Genomic DNA, 24,051 nt, shown 5'->3' on the forward strand with positions numbered 1-24,051 from the left:
AGACAAACACATCTGTCAACACAGAATGATGTTGTCCAGCTCCCCACCAAGGGGGAGAAAATAGGGAGAGAGAAGGACAAGCAAAGCCGTCTGGACTTTGTTTCTTCTTAAAACTCTCTTAGCTTTAAACATGTCCTGAGAATACTTTCTTCTCTCTGGTTCACCAAAGTGCTTGTGAAAGGTACACATTCATTATAGTTAAAAAACCATGGCCCACAGGCACTAAAGTGGGCCTGCAGAACCTTGCTGGACCTCCTCTCTTCAGCATGCTTCTGGAACCCTCTGTCTTTAAGAGTGAAAACAATCCTATTGTTGTCGTGATGGAAGACAGAAGTCTCCACTAACCCCCCAGCAAGGTAAGAGCTGTAGCTGGTTTCCAAAGCATGAGAAGGTGGGGCTCTTGTATCCCATCCCCTAACCTCAGCTCCCTCTGCCTCTGCAAGGTTCATACTGAGCTGTAACTCCTTTGTCTTTCAGAAGCCGAGAGTGGCAAAATAATTAAAATGGCAGGAAGTATAAAGCGCATTACAAACTCAGCATGTCACCTTCCTAAATCCTTCCTGTATTTGCTTCACTTTGTGATACACAAGGCACACTTCTCTGCTTCCATTACATTTTCCATGATAAGGGATACGTTGGCTTTAATTGGGAGAATTAAAAATCAAGGCTGTGTTTGGGGCTGGGAACGTATGATAAGAAGAGAATGCTCTGCATTTTAGAGTATGGGCTTCAAATGAGGGGCTGCCATGCAGGGATTTCCTTTGAGGCATTTGAGATCAAAGAAAATGAGCAGAGAAGCAATAGGAAACACAAATTTGACACATACTAAGGTTAAGTACCTCAATCATAAGTGATTGTAATGCAGCAGTGGTCCACACCCTTTTTGGCACCAGGGACTGGGTTCGTGGGAGACAGGGGAGGGGAGATGGTTCAGGCGGTGATGCGAGCGATGGGGAGCGGCTGTAAATACAGATGAAGCTTCACTCGCTCACCCCGCCACTCACCTCCTGCTGTGCAGCCCAGTTCCTAACAGGCCGCAAGACCGGTACCGGTCTGCAGCCCAGGGATTGGGGACCCCTGGTAATACAGCATCGCCTTGTGGTAACATAACTTTAACCACGGGGAGGACCAGTTAACATCAGAGGGAAGGAGATACAGCACTTGGTTCTGACAGTTTTTTAGAGTTATGGCTTCATCTCTTTCCCAGGCCAACAATGCCTGTTATGTTATGAGAACAACGGCTTGCTTTCCTTCAAAGGGAGGGTCCCACATTTGCTCTCCATTCTTATAATTGCGTGGATCTCCCTACCCCCACCCTCCATTCTGGCAGCTTGTTAAATGACTAGAAATCCACAAATCTAGCAACTGAAAAACAAATATTTATTAAATTTTATCCAATTTCAGGTTTTAGGTCCCTGAGAAAAATTATAAAGTCTCTTAACATCCATCGCCTGGTTCCTATAAAGTGACCTATATGAGTAGTTTTTTAACTGCCAAAAACTTACTTTGCAAAACAACAGCAACAAAACAAAAACTCCACAAAGATTCAGAGGGGAGGCCACGTGCCAAGATGTGTTTCCCAGGCCATTTCCGTGGGCCAAAGACAACTATTCAACAGGGCTAATCTTTTTTTTGTACGGTATTTAAACAACGTTCTGGAGCAAGTGGAGAGTAGTAGTTAGTGCCAGCTGAAAACCACCCTCCCAAGAATAATGGGACAGACTGTGCCTGGCACGGGGACTGGGGCACCCACGATGACACACCATGCTGAGGGGTTGGGTTTTACTCTAGGAGACTCTCAAATTCAGATTTTTAAAGGCTTTATCTTTGTTACTCCTGACAGCATGAACAAGGTGGCAGATGTTTGCAGGATATAAAATCTAACATTTACTTACTAACCATCATCATTCTGGAGATTTAAAAAGATTCCTTTCCCGGGGTCATTTCTGAACCCAAACCAGAGAGAGGTAAGCCTCCTGCTACCTGTAGCTGCCACTCAGAATGATGTTCCATGTCTGGCCTCTGGGGCTCAACAATAACCAAGGAGGCAGTGGCATGAGGTTCAGTGTTGTGTAACAGGAGAGACTCTGCCTTAACAAAAGTCTTAATATTTCTATAACTTCACATCAAATAAGTATGAAAAGGAAGAATAACCAAAATTCAGGTTACAGATGGTAAAGGCTCTTTTTTAGAACAGTGCATGTGGTAGTTAGACAAGATGCATTTAGTAACTTTAAAAAAACATTTTCACATACTTATCTCAAGAAAGGGTATCATGTTTCATTTTCCATATATTATAAATAGGCAAAAACAGATTTCTAATCCCACAAATGCTAAGAAGCTTAAAATGCTTTCATAACTCAGGTATATGGAGACACCCAGTGGTGAGAAAAATGGTCTGACTTTTCCCTCAACCCAGGGGTGAGTGGCTCTCACCATCACGTCCAATGGCCCCTAATCTGTGGGAAGAAATTCCATGGGGAGCAAGGTAGCATAAGGTTAAAAAGAAATATGCATACTATACATATATATATTTACAGTAAACTTCAGTAACCAGAATATTAACAAAAATAGCTTCAAGTAGTCCTTGTTTTTTTTTTTTTTTTTCATCTATTTAATACTGATGGTCTGAGGAAAAGAAGATAAAAGTTAGATGGGTCATATTAAAAACTTTTCTCTTTTTTTTTTTTGGCAGCTTTCTGTAACACTTATTCATGCAGTGCTGTGTATGAATGTTTGGGCAGAAGTGATTAAATGGTCACATTATTTGTCTGAGCTCGTGGTGGAAATCCACCAGCAGATAAATAGGTTCATAAACGATCTTCAGTTTAATCTATACAAAGAGAAAAGCCTGGATGAAACCCTCATGTTTAGGGTTCACCATGTCTCTGGGACATTTAAAAAATATTAGAGGAACCTGATCCTAGAATCAGGAGCTATAAGAACAGTATAGCTACTGAAATTTCGGGCCATGCAATATATTTGGCAGGAACTAACCAGGAGTTAAACCAGCATTGATTATTACGACATCAAACATCATCAAAAGCAAAACATGTATTCTCCTCTTCACTGTGTAACCACAGATGTCTGAGACATGCTCTGATGGCTTAATGGAGACAACTGCTTTTTCACTTTCCCCAGAAGATAACATGGAGTGTTTTTCAAAAATCTTAAAATAGAGGGCTTAGGCTTTTTGTTTATAAATCCTTGGAAAAAAATTATATTCTACCCCAGCTCCTAACTATCCCAAAATAAACCCAAAGGATTTCACTTTAATGGTTAAGAAAGATTTATATGTTTTCTTCAAATGTCAGAAATCAGTGGGTCCCTCCAGCCCACAATGTCCCCCCAGTTCCACACTCACTTCTGGGAAGGGAAAAGAGGAGGGAGGAGAGGCAACTACAAAGACCTCCACAACTGACCCAAATCCCCAGGCCCTGGTTGCTTTATTTAGTCAAATCTCTAGTCAAATACAGCAGCCAAGGCACAACTGGCACCATCCCTAGCAGGCTTCAAAGAGGCCTTTCCGCTCCGGCAGGAGGACCAGGAATTCAGCACACAAGGTCTTGGTTGTATGCTTAGGCGAGAGGCAGGACCACAATTAGGATGAATATTGTGGACCAGGTGATGAGGCCCCAAAGATGAGATGTAGCCATGAAGGGACAACACATCTGCCAGTTCAGACCATAAACTCATTATTTCCAAAGAGAGCTAGCTGTTGGGTAGAGCTGCAGTCTGGGTCCACAGTTTTCCTGCGGCCAGACACAACTGTCCCCTCTGGGGTCTCTTTGGTTTTCTGAGGTGAGTTTTTCACATTCTTTAATTTTTGTTTGCCCTTTTCAGGGTTGAAGGTTCCTCTGCTGATGAATTGGGGCTTGTCTTCTAGGGACTTGGTCTGGCCCAATGGCCCTTCCATTCCCAGGGCCTCGCCAGCTGAGGAAGCTCGGTAGAATGGAGATTTGGAATAAATTTGAAATCGTCTTCTGGTCCCATGAGAAGATGCAGTGCTAGACGAACATAAAGAAGAGACTGAAGAGTCCACTGAATCCAGTGAGCCTTGCTGCTTTTTTAGCTGCTTCCGCAACTTGCCTGAAGGTTCAGACTTGCCAGCTGCCTTCAGGGAGATAAGGGCTAAGCTTCTCTCTAAAGCAAGAAAGAGACCGAGGCTGTAAATGACAGTTCCCTCTGAAACAAATCATCGTGTGATGAAGAGGTGTCACTGTTCACATGTGAAAGTGGGTGGGCTAAGATCTGGAGGGTCCAGTTTGACCTACTTTGTGCACAGACACAACTCGAGAAGAGCTCACCACCCATTTCTACACCACCCATATCGTTTCAGAATCAACCCCAAGGAAGTCTGAAGTTGGACTATGGCATCAGAAGAGGCCTACAACCGTTTAAAAAACTGCCAGGATATGTAGTCAATTCCACATCTCGCTGAAACACGCCAGGCAGTTAAAGACCTTGTTTGGTACAGTCCCATCTCACAGCAGGGCTCAGCTCCTGCTACCCACCCTTAGAAAATGGATCATGGGTCAGTAAGACACAGAAGCTGTGACTGTTGCCTTTTCTCCGTGGTAAATATAGAGAAAACGTTAAATTACAAAAGTAATGCCTTACATTGAAGGCTTGGTCTGATGAACAATTTATATAAAAGCTTCACAAAATCGGTATATTTCAACTCTTTAGGACTTTGTCACTTTTTCATGTAAACTCAAGGCTTTCTTGAAAGGGACTTTGTCTTCACTTGGGAATCTTTATTCCTTCTTTGCAAAACAAATCTGGAGTCTTTGGTCTAACATGTTCATTTACCTGATTTCTCAGCGATGGCACCTTCAGACTCAATATTCAAATTTTCAGAGCTATCAGCAGTCCCTATGGAGGCCTCAGACTCAAGGGTTTCATCATCAGAGGCACGGGGTTCCAGTACAAGCATCTCAAAAGTTAGCTCTTCCCTGTAAGATACAATCAAGAAACGCATTATCATTTGATAAGAAACGGAAGGAAGACAACAAGAAAAAAGACCTTCCGTGAAAATCAGAAATTGAGGTAGCAAAAACAGTCACATTTCTTACTGTTCCCTTCCAGGGTGGTGATAAGGACATGAAAGCACAGTCACAGTGAAGGCTAAAGACAGCAAAGGCTGGGACCTATAACAGGGCTAAGCATGAGGTAGAGAAAGATGCTGAAGCTACAAGACCTTCTGGTAAAATGAACTCTGGGCTGGTAATCAGGAGATGATTCTAAACTCACTCTAAACTCATTCATAATATATCAGGAAAGTACTTTCCTCTCTCTGGACCTCAACTTTCTCATCCACAAAACAAAGAGATTAAACTAGATAGTCTCTAGGATTCCTTCCAGTGCTTAAACTATTTTCTACAAAATTTTATTCGCTGGTTACAGACTATATCCTCTACCTTGACCAAGGAGAGACCTCTAGATCTCCTAGATGAAGTAAAACACTGATTGACCTTTTCTGTCCTTTGAAGCCTTTGCCATCTCCACTTAAGAGTATTCTCTACACCTCCTCATCAATCACCCACCTACCTCTCAGTCACGCCCCCTCATTCCCTGAAGTCTTTGGTACTTGGCTCCTAATCTCGCTTTCTCACTACCTCCTGACACCACCCTGATCTATTTCAATCCACATCTTTGTGAAAGCTCACATTAATACTCTAAAACCAAAGTTCCTTTACGTCTGCAACTCCTAACAACCTCTCCTCCACTTTATATAGGCAATTTTCTCCAATGGGCAGATCCTAGAGTTTGTCAATCCAATCCTCCACTCTGTCCACAATCTCCTTATCCTTCCAACTGTAACTCCGTTTTTCATCAAGTCTCCTCCCTTTCAGAGCCCTTGTAGCTTCTCTTCCACTCTACCTAGCTTTAAATTATTCATCCTTTAATACCTCCAACATCTAGCTTGAGATTCATGGACAATCTTTTCAAGGACAGTCTCACCAGCAACTCATTACTACATTTACAACTGTCATAAGCAGTGTGCATTCACACCTCTAAGACTAGGCTCATACGTTTTCCTTTCTCTGGAAAGACTTTTCACCTTCCTAGCAAATTCCTATTCACCCTTCAATACTTCCAATGCCATTTTCATCAAAGCTGAATTAGGTCCTCTTTTCAGATCATTTTTATATCAAATAGCTAGCCCCTGGTCAAAGTAGACCACTTTTGCCTTACCATGTTCAGCACACCTGAGCCCTAGCTGCCTTTTTTAGCTTGCCCAAATTCTAGATTCAATCCTGACAGGCAAAAAGTACTTTAATAGACTCATAACCTCTCATGAATCAAGCTCTCAGACCTAGGATACTGGGATCCTGGGAACTCAGGAACAAAAATCCCCTTAAAACATAAGAGTCATCATTGTCAACCAAAACCACTACACAGTACCTTCAGGGAGAACCATGGGATGTTCACATTATCCCCAAGATGTAGGGATACCCACTCCTGCTCCAGTGATGGTAGAGGTCACAGAGTGGCTTATTTGTCACCTAAATTGCAACCAATTTCCCTACCTAGTATCCCAGCACCCACTAGAGTTGCTGCCTTACCCTAACCAGCCAGTTGCTGGCCCCATGGCTATATTGATCTTCAGATAATAACCTTCTTTTATGGAGTTCTGAATAATCTTAGCCTGGGAATCCTTATTCCTCCTTTTTAAGACAAATCTGTTCACCAAGGCTGGTGACCTGTTAGGGATCTTAGCTAAGACTGACATACCCTGTCCCAGTCAGCATCTCCAGAATCATCACTGTAGCAGCTTCAGTTTGGTCTCCCAGCTCACAGAGCATCCTTCCTTGAGGTGACAACTTTCACACTGCTACCTGAGTACAGGCAACATGTCTTTGTCATCTCCACATGCCCTATATCACCTAACCTAGTGCTTGACTCACAATAAGGAAGAATAAAAAAAGGATAGAAGGAAGGAAATGAAAACAGATAACTAGTTGCTCCCTTTCCCCCTGGAAACTCACTTTTCTTTCTGCAGGTTCTCAATCTGCTCAGTCAGGACTCTCTCCTCCTGCTGCATAGCTGCTTGCTGCTGTTCTGTGATGTCAGCCTCCAGCGCTGCCTCACTAGTCAAGGTCTCTTCTGGGACATCAGACATGGAGGGCAACCGAACTACAACAGGAGAGGACGGGCATGGATAGTTTCCTCGACGAAGACGCCCCTTCCCCTGCAAAGAAAAATATATGTTAAAAGGTAAATTGAGTGACTGATCAGTTTTACCTGGCCCAGTTAGGATAACAAGTGTACTACTTCCATCACACCTGGTGAATGGTAGGAAGAAGCAGAAACATTCTGCAAGACCTAAGATATTTAGTGAGATACCATCCATCGAACACATTTAGGTTAAGCATTTTCTTGCAAGAGCACTGGAAAATGGGTATGTTGGTGGGTGGGAGTGTAAGAATACACTGTGTACTGAGACAAGATTCTTCTTTTAATCTAAGCTGCATCCCCTCCAAACTAAATATCCACACATGGCTATTTAAGTTAATTAATTAATTAAAATAAAATGGGGGGTAAGGGGGGGAGGGATAAATTGGGAGATTAGGATTGACACGACTATATATAAACTAGGTAACTAATAAGGACCTGCTGTATAGCACAGGAAACTCTACTCAATACTCTGTAATGGCCTGCATGGGAAAAGAATCTAAAAATGTGGATATATGTATGTGTATAACTGACTCACTTTGTTGTATACCTGAAACTAACACAACATTGTAAATCAACTATACTCCAATAAAATTTTTTAAAAAATTAAATAGAAGTAAAAATTTAGTTCTGCGTTAACACTAGCCAGATTTCAAAAGCTCAACAGCCACAGGTGGTTAGTGACTACCATATTGAACAGTGCAGATGTAGAACATTTCCATCATCGAAGAAAGTTCTGATGGACAACACTGCTCTATAACTTTAACCTTGGAATATATAATCTGTCTAGGAAGACTATAGAAACAGGTCCTAAAACTCAGTTTTACTTTTTTAAAAAAGTCATTTATATATTACAGGGTGTTAGTGAGAGATATTCTCTAAGAACAACTCAAGAAACTTCTTTCTTGAGATCAGAGGGAGAAAAAAATCTCATTGTTTTAATTGGTTACCTTGCACAGAACTTTCACTTCTGATAATGGCAGACTAGGTATTTAAAATTAAACCTCCTGCTGAGAACAACTGGACCAAACATAAAAAACCCAACATATTCTTGAAGGCACCAGAGAGCTAACAAGGTAGACCAAGATGAGGCTAGCCCAGCATTCAGGGCTAATTTAAATTTAAGAAGAGGTGGATGAGAGTCTCAGCAGAGCTTTTGACAGACTACAGCAGGAGTCAGCAAATTATGGCCCCTGGGTCAAATCTGTCCTTGTGCCTGATTTTGTAAATAAAGCTTTACTGAAATGCCTTCATGCTCATTAATTCATGCACTGTCTATGGCTCTTCTGCAGAATAATGGTAGCACTAATGGTTGCAAGAGATTGTATGGTCCACAACGCCTCAAGTATTTACTCTCTGGTCCTTTACAGAAAATGTTTGCCAACCCCTGGGGTAAAGAATAATAGTCCAGACCCAGGCAAGGGTGTGGGTTGCAGTCTGGTTTGAGTGTGGGCTCCATCCCCATCCATGCCTGATGCTGGGACCCCTAAGGTTTGCATCCTAGATATAAGTGTAAATTGAAATTATTACGGTCCTTGCAGATACTGCAGCCTAGCTTCAAGTCATTTGAATGGTTCAGAAAACTGTAATCACTAAAACTGGATTAAAGTAACCCCAGTTTGCTAGTGCCCTAGGACCTGGCAGAAGAAATGAAAACACTATCTGGAGGAAAGTAACATCATCTCAGGTTTCAAAATATTTTTACAAATAATTTTTAAAAATACTATGTCTCACACACAATAAAAGGCAACCAAGCACAAAAGGAGATAAGACAATGTAAATGAAAACCAGTAAAAACAACAGAAACCTTCAATGACACCAGATATTGTTGCTCTCAGAACAGACTTAAAATAGCCATGCTGAAAGAGATAGAAAGACACAGTTGAATTAGTGGACCAGAAGTTAGGTCAGAAGAAAATACAAAGAATCAAGCAGAGAAAAAAAACAAAACAAAAAATTTTCTAGAAAAATTCAGAAAAGTTGATAGAAGAACACAATAAAAAGATCTACCATATATAAATAGAGTACCAGGAGAGAAGAGAGATCCTGTAGAAGAAATAATAAAAAGATATTGGCAGAACATTTTTCAAAACTAATTAAAGATATCAACCTACCGACTAAAGAAAGCCTTTGACCTCTAGGAAAGATAAATAAAAAGAAGTCCATACCTAGAGACAGTTGCTAAAAATTAAAGGCAAAAGAAAATCTTAAAAGCAGTCAAAAAAAAAAAAGTACCTGCAACAAAGAAGCAACTATTTGATTCAAAGCTTACTTTTTAACAGAAACAATTTAAGTCAGAAAACAATAAATGGTATTTTCAAAAGAGGAAAGGAAAAAGTAACTGCCAATCTAGAATTCTATACATCACAAAAACAAACTTCAAGAATGAAGTTGAAATAAAGACATTTTCAGACATACTAAGACAGGAAATCTGTCACCAGAATATCTGCACTAAAGGAAGGGCAGACAGAAAATGACCCAAGAAGAAAAGTCAGGGAGGAAGAAATGAAGAGCAATGAAAACGGTAAATATGTAAGTCTAAAAGAATTTGCATAAAACATAAGAATAATGTGTTGAATTTAAAATACACAGGTAATTAAAAACATAACAACAACATCAACTACATCATATAATAGCTAAAGCATATTAAAGTCCTTGCACTATCTGGGAAAAAAATAAAAGTATCAATTAACAAACTTTGATAAACCACAAATTTATGTTGTAATCTTTAGGTTGACTACTAAAAGAAGAGTAAAAAAGTATAAAACTTCAAAACTAACAAAGGAAAAAAATGGAATAATAGAAAGTAGCCAAAAGAAAAAGGCAAGAATGAACCAAAAAAGGAAAGAAAGAAAAGAAACATATGTCAGGTAAGAAAAATTAAAAGCACAAAATAAAATAGTAGATTTAAATCCAAATATATCAGTGATTACATTAAATTAAGTAGATTAAATGCTCTAGTTAAAATCTGAAGATTATCAGACTGTATTAAAAAAAGAAAACCTAACTATATTAAGTTTACAAAGAACGCATATAAAACATTCAGAATTCAGAAAGGCTGAAAGTAAAAAGATTGGTGTAAAAGACTTACCGTGTCAGCACAGAGAAAACAAGTGTGTACACACCAATCAGTAAAGTCATAGAACTGAACTTAATAAACATAAGTGATATGACAGACATACATAGAATTCACAATCTAACTACAGAATACTCATTATTTTAAAGCACATACAGCAAGACAATACATTTCTAAGGGTTCAAATAGTTTATCTGACCTTTAAATTAATTTAAAATAAGTTTTCTGATAGTGCAGTTACAAAGAGAAAACTAAAAATACCTATGTATGCAGAATTTAAGAAAGACTTCTATGAATAAAGACGATATGGTACATATATGAAATAATGCCATTTGCAGCAACATGGATAGACCTAGAGATTATCATACTAAGTGAAGTAAGTCAGAAAGAGAAAGACAAATACCGTATTATATCACTTATATGTGGAATCTAAAATATGACACAAATGAACTTATCTACGAAACAGAAACAGACTCACAGACACAGAGAACAGACTTGTGGTTGCCAAGGTGGAGGGAGGAAACAAGGTGGAGGGAGGAAAGGGAGAGATGGATTGGGAGTTTTGGATTAGCAGATGCAAACTATCAATATTATATATAAAATGGATAAACAATAAGGTCCTACTGTATAGCACAGGGAACTATATTCAATATCCTGTGATAAACCATAATGGAAAAGAATATGAAAATAATGTATATATATGTATAAATGAGTCACTTTGCTGTACAGCAGAAATTAACACAACATTGTAAATCAAATATACTTGAATAAAATTAAAAAAAGAAATAAGACTTCTAAAACACTCGTAGCCCAGCCAAAGAAGAAATCACAATGAAAATTTTAAAATTCTTTAAACAGTAATATCAAAATCTATGGGATACAGTTTAACTCCGCCTATATTAAAGTTATAGCCTTATATGCATATATTAGAAAAAAAGAAAAGTTAAAAATTAAAGAGGTAAGTATCTATTTCAGGAAACTAGATAAAGAACAACAAAATAAACTCAAGGAGAAAAAAGAAAATAAACAGTAAATAAACATTAGAAAAAAGAGGACCAAAGCCAAAATGTTGCTCTTTGAAAAGACTAATAAAAGATTTTAAACTCTGGCAAAATTGGTAAGAGAAAAAGAATTTACAAATAACCAAAGGCGGGAATGAAAGGGGGATATCACTAAAAATCTAGTAGGCATGAAAAGGATAAGAGGCTACTATGAACAACTTTATGTCAATAAATCTGAAATTTTATACAAAGTGGAGAAATTTCTACAAAAATCCAAGTAATTAATACTGTCAAAAAATAAAAAATGTGATTAATCTTATAAACTGAATCTATAAATAAAACCTTTACAGAGAGAAAACTGGAAGCCTACATGATTTCACTAGTAAATAAGAAGAAATAACACACAAATTCTTCCACAGAATTAAAAATAAGGGCTACTCTCCAACTCATTCTTAGAGGCCAGCATAAGCTTCATACCAAAACATAAGGACATTAAAAGGAAAGTCTATTATAGGACAATTTTAGTCATAAACAGGGGTGTAAGAATTCTAAACAACATACTATAAATCAAATCAAGCAATATATAAGGAGAATATTACATCATGACTAAGTTGGATTTATTGTACTAGTATAATGATTCAGAAATTCACTCATTGTAAAATGTCAAAACAATAAAATTAAAAAGTCTCATGCACACCTCAATACATGCAGTAAAGGCATTTCATAAAATTCAATACTAAATCACAATTACAACTCCTAGAAAACCAGGAATAGAAGGGTACATATTTAATCTCATCAAGCATCTATAAAAAATTCTATAGCAAACATCATACTTAGTGGTAAAAGGCTGAACACTTTCCCTTTGAGACTGGGAACATGCCAAGAATGATCCCTATCACCACTTCCTTTCAACATAGCATTGAAGGTTCTAGCTAGCATAAGAAAAAGAAATAAAAGGCAGAAGGATTATGAAAGAACAAATGAAACTATCATTATTCATGAACAATATGACTGTAGAGGTAGGAAATCCAAAGGAATGCACAGAAAAATTGTTAGAATAAGTGGAAAAATACCAAAATCAATTGTATTTTTATTTAACAAGCAACAAACAGAATACAAAAATTTTTAAATAACATTTATAATTGTATTAAAATTATTAAAATCCTAGTAACAATTCAAATAATTCAAAAGATGTGTAAGATATCTATATACAAAACTATAAAACAATTTTGAGAGGAATTAATGATCTACATGAATGGAGAGATATATCATGTTCACGGATGGGAACAATCAATATTGTAAAAATATCAATTCTCCCTAAAGTGATCTCTAAATTCAATGCAATCTCAATAAAAATCCCAAGACAATTTTTTGTGAAGCTGATTCTATAATTTATATGGCAATACTGTATACAGAGCCAAGAATAGTCAAAACACTATTGAAGAAGGAGGTAGGATGACTTGTTCTAGCAGATATTTTTAGAAAGCTATAGTAATTAAAATAGTGGTGTTGGTACAAAGTCAAAATAGAGAGCCTAGAAAGAGAGCCACACATATATAGACTCTTGATTGATCACAAAAGGGGAACTTCAGAGCAGTATGGAAAGGATGCTTTTTTAAATAAACAGTGCTGGAAAAACTGGATACCCATGTGGAAACATAAAGACCACTCCCTACACTATACCACGTACAAAAATTGTTTCCAGGTTGATTATATATCTAAATATGAAAGGCAAAACAATAAAGCTTTTAGAAGATAATAAAGATTATCTTCATAACTTCAGGTAGTAAAAAACTTAAACATGACCCTAAAAGTACTAGTCTAAAGGAAAAGACTGGTAAGTTAGCCTACATTACAATTAAGAACATCCTGTTCATCAAAAGACACCTTTAAGAGTGGAAGAAGAAAGCTGCAACAGAAGTAACCAATAAAGGTTATGTATCCAAAATTCATAAAGAACTCCTATAGATCAGAGAAAGACAGACAACCTAATTAGAAAAATGTGCAAGAGTTCTGAACAGGTCCTTCACAAAAGAGCATATCCAAACTGCCAACATACTTACGAAAAGGTGCTTAAGCACATCAGAGTCACAACACAGAAATTTAAAATAAGACCCCAATGATACATCCACTAAAATGGTTAAAATTAAGGAATCTGGCAATATAAGTGCTAGGGAGGAAGTGGAGCAATTGGGAACTCTCATACACTGCTAGTAAAGTACAACCATTTTGGAAAAAAAGTTTGGCATTATGTACTCAGGTTGAAGATATATATATATCCTGTGACTCAGTAATTCTACTCCCATATAACCCCCACAAAAATACATCCATATCCATGTGTCCATCCAAACTACATGTATCAGAATGTTCATAGCAACATTATTCATAATTCCCCCAAACACAAGCCAAATGTCCATCAATACTAGAATGGATAAACTGTGGTATACGTATACACTGGAATACTATACAGTAACATATGTGAGCTACAATGAAATACAATAATATGGATAAGTCTTACACACATAAGGTTGAGTGAAATAAGTCAGATATAAAATAATACCTATTATATGATTCCATTTATATAAAGCTCAAAAACAGACAAAACTATAGTGCTCAGGGATACATACTTTAGTGGGAAAACAACAAAGAAAACAGAGTAAGTGATTAACATAAAACTCAAGTTACTGCTTACCTTTGGGGGAGAGAAAGGATTGCGACTGGAAAGAGAAAGAGAAGAGCTTCTGGGGGTGCTGGCAATGTTCTATTTCTTGACCTGAGGTTGGTATGTGGATGTTTACTTCATAATTCATTAAGATGCAGATGTATGTTTCTGTGCTTTTTTTTTTTAATGTGTTGCATTTCTCAACAAGTAAGAGCTCCTCTTCAAAGCTAACGATTTATGCAAATATACTACTATCTTTGAATAGATGGGACAATAAACTGACAGATTTCTGAGTTGATTTTGGGAAGAAGAAAGGAAGACATGCTGTCTCAGAAACAGAAACTGCTGAGCTAGCCCAAATGGTAAGGTGAAAGTAGAAGGTAGTTCTAAGGACATTCAGACTGACTCTTCCAAGCTCATGCCCTCTAAAACATGCAACAGGATGAATAGTAGGAGGGTGAAAAGACTGCTGTTCCACTTTCAGTTCTGAGAGCAAGAAGTAAAGAATATGTTAAGAAAAAGGCCCTCAAAACAAAAGGTCAGTCTGCAAATTTAATAGAGGATGACTACGGAAAAGATAGCATTGTGGAATGGACACAGAGAACAGGGTTTGGAGTTGGTATCAACACAGTGTTAAAGTCCATTATGACTGGTCAGAATTACATTATAAGTTCCGAGACAGCTTCTCATTACATATCATTGTGACTATTTTAATGAAGCCAAATGAACAACTAAAACTTAATGTGGTATAAAAGCCTCGGGGAGCTGGAAAAATCTGAGCTTACTCCTAGTATTCACTTCCCAGTATTCGATAAAAGAGCTGCCTTTGTTCGGCATTCATACCATCACCTGGCCGCCTAAAGTACTTCACTACAGGTTAGCTAAGAATTACTTAACAGAGCTGAAGAAAATCAAACTCCACAGGTCTGATCTCTCTTAAGATAGAATTAAATAAAGATTAAGGAAAAGCTGGAACCCCTACAGCCCAGAGTTCTCTTACAAGGTCAGAGAAAGTAAATTTTAAAGTTAATTACATAGAGCTTTTAGAAACATGGGAAAATGCTAATACTGTGTTAAAAACTGGACATAAACTGGTATACCTTAGGTTCTTTTAAAATCTGCAAATATATAAAGGTATTTCCTGAGTGGAATAATATCCTTTATTCTCCATACTTTTCCATAGTAAGCATAATTTAGTTTTTTTAAATGGGATTTCTTTTTTTATAGCAACATTCACTATATATTCTCTTTCAGTGGTTTTATCCATAATTGTTTTTCTATCATCACTGCAAAAGTCAACAGAGTGAAAAAGGCAAATATTTTCTTCACATTATGGTAAAAATATTTGACCTTGTGGACTCCCTGAGTTAGCAGTTAACACTTTGAGAAGTGGTTTGTAGTATCCTTTGTTCATTTTCCACTAGGTCTTTCTCTTATTTATTTGTAGGGGCTTCTCCTCATTAACTAGGGAAAATCAGACTTTGTGATATGAGTTGTAAATATTTTCTTACCGTATATCATTTCCCTTTTGCCTTGCTTATGGTCATTTTTGTCATGCATTAATACTTGATAACTATGCCAATGAACCTATGAACTTTTCTTTTAATGGTTTTATATAATAGAAAAACCTCCTCTACTCCAAGATCACAGTATATTTTTCTACCATAATAGGGATTTTATTGGTTTTGATTGATCACATAGTTTATGAACAATGTGTACCCAATTGTTAATATAAGTACTGAAAATCCTATAAAGCCATATTGTAATCCTTTTCTGAACAGTTATGCCAGTGACCTTCCAGCTTAAACTCTAGAGACAAATTATTCCTAAAATCAAGATTTCAACTACAATTATTTTCAAATGTTGATGAGTGTTAGGTCTAAAGTCCCACTTATCCACGATTTAATATCATACACAATATTCAAATTTCCAACCTCTCATTAACAAAGTTACTAGGAAAAGCTGGATTACCACTACCAAAGACATCACAGATAACACAGTTACGACAGAGAGCCAAGATCAAGAAGCAATTTAAGACATTACTATGCGTTTGGAGAGTTAACTATTTTCAGTTTGTAAAGAAAAATAAACTAGCACTGATTTCACCCTTTCAAAATGGGAGAAGGTGGAATTCCCCTCTTCTTAAAAAACATATTTGTAACTGAACTCATAGAAACAGAGAGTAGATCGGTGGTTGCCAGGGGCTGGGGTGTGGGGGAAATGGGTGATAGTGGTCAAAGGGTACAAATTTCCAGTTACAAGATGAATAAATTCTGGGGATGTAATGTACAGCATACTGACTGCAGTTAACAATACTGTATTATATGCTTAAAAGCTGCTAAGAGAGTAGATCTTAAATGTTGTTACCACCACCAAAAAAAAAAGAAGTAACTATATGAAGTAATGGATGTGTTTAGTAACCTTACTGTGGTAATCATTTCATTTTATATATATATATGTATATATATATATATATATATATATAATCATCACATTGTACACCTTAAATTTACACAATGTTATATGTCAACTATACCTCAATGTATATAATCTCAATATATATACTAGGAGAAAAAGAAAAACCAAAACACATGACACATGTTTTTAGAGCTCTAAAAAAGTCACATTTAAAAAACTGATTTAAAAAATTCTACTGTGTTGTACAAGAAGTACAATACAGGGCTTACTGACTTGATAAATTATATTAATTTAATCACACTTGGCTTCAGTTTCTCTGTTATCTTAAGGTGTTTTTAGTTTCTTTGTTAGCTACTTCAGTCTGTTTTCCTTTTGCTCCCCTTTTCCCTTTTGTTCCTATTTTTTTCCCTAAAGATTTATCCTTTTCTGCCTCCTGTTATGTATTGGTTTCAACTTTTGTAGGGAAGGTGTATCTGGTAACCTTCTTCATCTCCTCTTGGGCTCTTCCATAACTGCCCTTTCAGCTGAATTGAACTTCTTCTTGGATGTTTTGGCAATGTGAAGGTGAAGAGGTGGAATGCTTTTGTGCTGCAGGATACAGGGCAGTAGACAGCTCTGCAAAGCTAGGTTGCCTGAGCTGTAGGACATCCCTCTGTATCTGCAGGTTCTGCATTCTTGGATTCAACCAACTGCAGAATGAAAATATTTGAAAAAAAATTTCCCTAAAATTCCAAAAAACAAAACTTGAATTTGCCACCATGCACTAACAACTATTTACATAGCATTACATAACAACTATTTACATTTACATTGAATTAGATATGGTAAGTAATCCAGGGATGATTTAAAGTATGCAGGACACCTATCCTTCTCAAACTATTCCCAAAAACTGAAGAGGAAGAAATGCTTCTGAACTCTTTCTATGAGGTCAGCATCACCCTGATGTCAAAACCAAAGACACCACAAAAAAAGACAATTATAGGCCAATGTCACTGATGAACACAGACATAAAAGTCCTTAACAAAACACTAGCAAACCAAATTCAACAATATATTATAAGGATCATACCATGATCAAGTAGGATTTATCCCAGGGATGCAAGGATGGTTCAATACCCACAAATCAATCAATGTGATACACCACATTAACAAACTGAAGAATAAAAATTATGATCATCTCAACAGATGCAGAAAAAGCTTTGACAAAATTCAACATCCATTTATGATAAAAACTGTCAACAAAGTGGGTATAGAGAGAACAAACCTCAACATAATAAAGGCCATATATGACAAACCTAACATCACACTCAATGGTGAAAAGCTGAAAGCATTTCCTCTAAGATCAGAAATAAGACAAAGATGCCCACTCTCATCACTTTTATTTAACACAGTATTGGAAGTCCTAGCCACAGTAATCAGACAAGAAAAATAAAAGGAATACAAATTGCAAAGGAGGAAGTAAAACTGTCACTGTTTGCAGATGACACGATACCATACATATAAAAAAATCCTAAAGCTACCACTGAAAAAATATGAGAATAAATTAATTGACTAAAGTTTCAGGATACAAAATTAATATACAGAAATCTGATGCATTTCTATACACTAACAATGAACTATCAGAAAGAGGAATTAAGAAAACAATTCCATTTACAACTGCATCAAAAAGAAGAAAATACCTAGGAATAAATCTAACCAAGGAGATAAAAGACCTGTACTTGGAAAACTAAAAGACACCAATGAAAGAAACTGAAGATGACACAAACAAATGGAAAGATATACCATGTTCATGGATTGGAAGAATACTGTTAAAATCACAAATACTACACAAGGCAATCTACAGATTAAATGTAATCCCTACCAAAACACCAATGGCATTTTTCACAGAACTAGAACAAATAATTCCAAAATGTGTATGGAAACACAGAAGACTCCAAATAGCCAAACCAATCTTGAAAAAGAACAACAAAACTAGAGGTATCACACTCCCTGATTTCAAAATATACTGCAAAGCTACAGTAATCAAAACAGTATGGTACTGGAACAAAAACAGACACATAGATCACTGGAACAGAAACCAGAGTGTCCAGAAATAAACCCATGCTTATATGGTTAATTAATCTACAACAAAGGAGGCAAGAATATACAAGGGGAAAAGACAGCTTCTTCAACAAATGGTGTTGGGACAACTGAACAGCTACATGCAAAAGAATCAAACTGGGTTACTTTCTCACACCATATACAAAATAAACACAAAATGCATTAAAGACTTAAATGTAAGACCTGAAACCATAAAACTCTTAGAAGAAAACACAGGCAGTATGCTCTTTGACATTGGTGTTAGCAATATTTTTTTTGGATATGTCTCCTTAGTCAAGTGAAAAAAAAGCAAAAATAAGCAAATGGGACTACATCAAACTAAAAAGCTTCTGCCCAGTGAAGGAAGTTATCAACAAAATGAAAAGGCAGACTACTGAATAGGAAAAGATATTTGCAAATGATATATCTAACAAGAGGTTAATATCCAAAAATATCCAAAGAACTCATACAACTCAACTTCAAAATGACAAACAACCTAATTAAAAAATGAGCAGAGCATCTCAATAGACATTTTTCCAAAGACAACATACAGATGGCCAACAGACACATGAAAAGATGTTCAACATCACTATCATCAAGGAAATGCAAATCAAAACTACAATGAGATATCAACTCACACCTGTCAGAATGGCTATTATCAAAAAGATAGCACGTAGGGCTTCCCTGGTGGTGCAGTGGTTGAGAGTCCGCCTGCCGATGCAGGGGACACGGGTTCGTGCCCCGGTCTGGGAAGATCCCACATGCTGCGGAGCGGCTGGGCCTGTGAGCCATGGCCACTGAGCCTGCGCATCTGGAGCCTGTGCTCCGCAACGGGAGAGGCCACAACAGTGAGAGGCCCGCGTACCACAAAAAAAAAAAAAAAAAAAAAAAAGATAGCAGGTAAGTGTTGGTGAGGATGTGGAGAAAAGGGAACCCTTGTGCACTGTTGGTGGGAATGTAAATTGGTACATGGAAGATTGTATGAAGGATCCCCAGAAAATTAAAAATAGAACTATCATATGATCTAACAATTCCACTCCTGGATATTTATCCAGATAGAACAAAAACACTAATTCGAAAAGAGATATACACCCCATATGTTCACTGCAGCATTATTTACAATAGCCCACATATGAAAGCAACCTAAATATCCAATGATAGATGAATGGATAAAGAAGATGAAGTATATATATGTATGCATGTGTGTGTATACACACATACATACACACACAATGGAATATTACTCAATCATAAAAAAGAATGAAATCCTGTCATTAGCAACAACATGGATGGACCTAGATTATGCTATGTGAAATAAGTCAAACACAGAAAGACAAGTAATGCATGATTTCACTTATATGTGGAATCTAAAAAAACAAACATAACAAGACAGAAACAGATTAATAGATACAAAGAACTTGTGGTTGCCAAAGAGGAGGGGGGTAGGGGGATGAGTTAAATAGGTGAGGGAGATTAAAAGGTACAAACTTCCAGTTATAAAGTAAGTAAGTCATGTGGATGTAATGTACAGCATAGGGAATATAGTCAATAATATTGTAATAACTTTCTATGGTGACAGATGGTAACTAGACTTATCATGGTGATCATTTTGTAATGTATAAAAATATCAAATCAGTATACTGTACACTTGAATATTGTAAATCAATTATACTTCAAATAAAAAAGTATAATGGGAGAATGTGTGTAGGTTATATGCAAATACTATGCCATTTTTTTTTAAAGCAGGAACTTAATTTTTTTATTTTTGGCTGCGTTGGGTCTTCATTGCTGCGTGGGCTTTCTCTAGTTGCAACAAGTGGGGGCTACTCTTCGTTGTGGTGCTCAGGCTTCTCATTGCAGTGGCTTCTCTTGTTGTGGAGAACAGGCTCTAGGCATGCGGGCTTCAGTAGTTGTGGCATATGGGCTCAGTAGCGGTGGCTCATGGGCTCTAGAGCTCAGGCTCAGTAGTTGTGGCGCATGGGCTTAGTTGCTCCGCGGCATGTGGGATCTTCCCGGACCAGGGCTCGAATGTGTCCCCCCTGCACTGGCAGGCCGATTCTTAACCACTGCGCCACCAGGGAAGCCCTTTGCCATTTTACATAATGAACTTGAGCATCCTAGAAATTTGGTATCTGTGGGGGCGGGGGTTCTGAAACCCCTATCACAGTATTCCCTGTGGATACTGAGAGATGACTATACTCCTAGCACTTTTATTTTAAAATTTTTAGTCGTTGATTGATTTAGATCAACATTTTTCTTGTTTTTTCTCCATGACTATCCTTTTTTCCTCCACCATTTATTGAATAGTATTACCTCTGAAATGCCACTCACTTTAATGTTTATGATTCTTTCTTTCTCTTTTTTAAGGATTTTCTTAGTTTTCCTGCTTCCTTATTTTCTTATTATGAATTTTAGTAGCACCTTGTCAAGGTCCCCCCAGATATTCTTTTGTTGTTTTTATTGACATCATATCTGTAGGTAAAATGTTACAAAACTCTTTCCTTGTCTATGAGAATTTGATCTTTGGTCCATGTTCTAGCTCAGGACCCTGGAAACCTGATAAAGGTAGCATGTAAATGATGTTACTAGACAACATTGCCTCTGGCAAAAATTACCCTGATTGGCATCTGAAGAAGGAATGATAACTTATAAATATCTGGTTGGAACCTATATATTTAGACTCTTTGAGTGTGGAGGCTGCTGGAATTAGACATATCCCTTGCAGGGACCCTGGAAACTATGTCTGGAATTTTATGAGAGATACTGACTCCTGTGGAGGCATGAAACTTCTAAGGTAGAACAGATCTGCAACCACTAAATGTGGACCTCTTTTTCCTTGCACTTGAGCTGTGACTTGAGAGACTAAGGATATAGCTAACACCCTGATGGTGGTGTGGCAGCACGGCTTGCTACGACGACTCTGGCATAAAAGGAAGACCTTATGTTGTCTGCTGGCATGCTGTGCTTCCTGTCCCATATTCTTCTAAGTGATTCTGATGCCAAGTGTAGCTCACGGTAGTCTTATGAGTCTGAAAGTTTAGGTGAGTCTCAACAGATCCTCTCTCCATCCTATTGGGTGTTAGAACAATAAATGAATAGATGAATTTAGGAAGAACTGACATCTTTATATATTCAGTCTTTCTTTCCAAATGCATTTATTTGTTCAAATCTTCTTTTGTAATTCTTGGGGTTTAAGACTCTCTCTGTATAAATCTTCCACATTTCTTGTTCTACATTTCTTAAGTATATTCTTTGGTATTTTATGTTGCTGTTTTGAGTGCATGTGTGTGCTAATAAAAATGGGCATTTTTCTTCCATTATATCATCCAATGGGTAGTACATATCAAAGTTATCAATTGTACTCATACCCTATAATTTTAATTATTTTTTAGTTGATTTTCTTGAGTTTTGCATATATACAATCATAATGAAAATAGTGATAATTCTACCTCTTCTTCTAAATTTTATACCTCTGATTCCTTTTTATTACCTAATTGCATTAGATAGTACCTCCAGATCAAGGGCAAATAACAGTGAGGATAATGGACATTCTTGCCTTTTCCCAGTTTTAATTAGAAAGCTTCCAATGTTTCTCTATTAAGCAAGATACTGGTTTGGGGAATATAATAGATATATTTTATCATGCTAAGGAATTATAGATATATCCCTATTTTAATAAGAATTAAAAAAATAATACCTGTATAATTATATCAAATGCCTCTTAAATATCTATGAGGATAATATGATTTTTTTCCTACAGATCAATTAACATGGTGAATTATGCTAATCGAATCATTCTTGCATTCCTGGGTTAAATCACACGTAGTCAAAGTTTATGTTTATGGGCCACTGAGCTATGCTTGCTAATATTTTAACTTGGGATTTTGGGATTAATATTCACAGATGAGGCAGTTCTGACTTTATATATCAAGTGTTTTATTGATATACACATATGTGTATATATATGTGTGTAAATATATATATATCTCAGTGTATCAAGTCCTGTTCTATGGCTTTACAATTATAAACTCATTTAGTCCTGTGAGTCTGGTACTACTAACTCCAGTTTATACATGAGAAAACTGAGGCATGGAGATTAAATGACTTGCCCATGTCACAATAGCTAGTAATCTGGTGCTGGGATTTAAACACAAACGTTTAGTCCAGAGCCCATCCTGTACTCTGCTGCCTTTAATACTTTTGTGTAAAATTTTTGTTAGTTTTTCTTTTTTGGGCAGGGTGTTAAAAAGTAACAATGTTACACTCTTTTCATAAAAAAAGACCTTTTCCCTCTTAGCTCTGGAACAGATTAAATTGTATTGTTATGTTTTTAAAGGGTTGGTAAAATTCCTCTGTGAAACTTTATGTCCAGTGTTTTTAAAAGAGGAAACTCTTAGACAACCTTTGATGGCCTCTGAAGCCCTGAAAAGATCAAATCCAAACTACTAATCCTGGAATTTAAGAACCCAAAAACTTATTTGCTAATTCATTATATCTTATCACTCTTCCCTTCCTTCATTCTTACCAAGAAATCTTACATTCTAGCTATTGAAGTTTATTCAGTGTTCTCAGGTATTAAGTCACCTAGCTCTCTATGCTTCCCTACAGCTTTCTGAACAGACAAGATGAGATTTAGTAAACTTAACTACGATTATTTATATCTTTGCTTACTAGACTGTTAATTTATCTAAAGAAGAGATCTTGTCATTTCTATACCTCCAGCACCTAGCACAAGTGCCTAAAACACAACAGAACTGTAACATTTTTGTTGAAAAAATGAGTGAGAATAAATGAAAATGAATCAATGAGTGGGGCTAGGAAGACAGGTCTCATCTGCAGAAGAGAACGGGAAGGAAAAAAAGATGTGTCTAAAGTGTAGTCTAAAATGAGAAGTACCTCTGAAGAAACATAGATGGAAGGTAGTCTCATTTTTATTTAGTAAAACTGTAAGTTTAAAAATATTAAATGGATTTACAATACTGAATTGAATTCATGTTTTAGCTCTACAAAAACCTTCCTAAAATAACAAAAGAAACATAAAACTATGAATACCATAGGACTGTCATAACTTCACTACATATACATAAGGAAAAAGTTCAAGGGAAATATAAGTATTCTAAAATATTAATAGAAAATTGTGATTTTCTTCCTGCTTTTTGCACTTTACCCTACTGTTCAAATTTTTCCACAATGAGCATGAAACAAGTATGTAAATGTGTCTTTTATGTAGAAACACAAGATCTTAGATTTATCAAATGCCTAATTTTAAAAGATATTATATACTATAAGAGAAAGAAATAATTCCAGTCATTTGAAAATATAAAATAGTTTATCTTTCAAGTTCTGTGAGAAAACAGCTTCTTTAAAAGCACTGAGTACATCATTATACAAAAAGAGCTAGTATTAAGTTTCAAATCTGAATTTTTTTAAAAAGGGGATATAAGAGTAAAATGAAAACATTTAACAATCGATTTTTAGGATACAACTGGTAGACCTAGCAGCAAAAATTGCATAGGGAGCCACCATCATTTATTCTTGTCTAGTATTCTGTACTTTTTACTCTCTAAACACTCAACCCACCTGGCTCACTCACTCTGCTGTTTGTAAATCTTCACCTTCTCTTCTCTCACATATAAT

General features: G+C 36.6%; 1 protein-coding gene across 2 annotated transcripts in view; it reads right to left on the bottom strand.

Annotated features, from left to right (window-relative positions):
* Nucleotides 1-3,418: 3,418 nt before the first annotated feature.
* Nucleotides 3,419-24,051, bottom strand: part of MYO9A (myosin IXA) — a gene marked incomplete at its 5' end in the record, with an annotated part of 231,895 nt that continues 211,262 nt past the window's right edge. The window contains 3 exons of one of the 2 annotated variants that reach the window (XM_079698961.1): nt 3,419-4,143; nt 4,834-4,955; nt 6,993-7,195. In XM_079698961.1, coding sequence (XP_079555087.1) covers nt 3,680-4,143; nt 4,834-4,955; nt 6,993-7,195 — 789 coding nt within the window. In that variant the 3' untranslated portion in view covers nt 3,419-3,679. Of the gene's footprint in view, nt 4,144-4,812; nt 4,956-6,992; nt 7,196-24,051 lie in introns of both variants that reach the window. The other variant, XM_079698962.1, reaches the window with a different exon arrangement.

The sequence above is a fragment of the Hyperoodon ampullatus genome (genome assembly GCF_949752795.1).
Source record: "Hyperoodon ampullatus genome assembly, chromosome: 3".
Lineage (NCBI taxonomy): Eukaryota > Metazoa > Chordata > Mammalia > Artiodactyla > Ziphiidae > Hyperoodon > Hyperoodon ampullatus.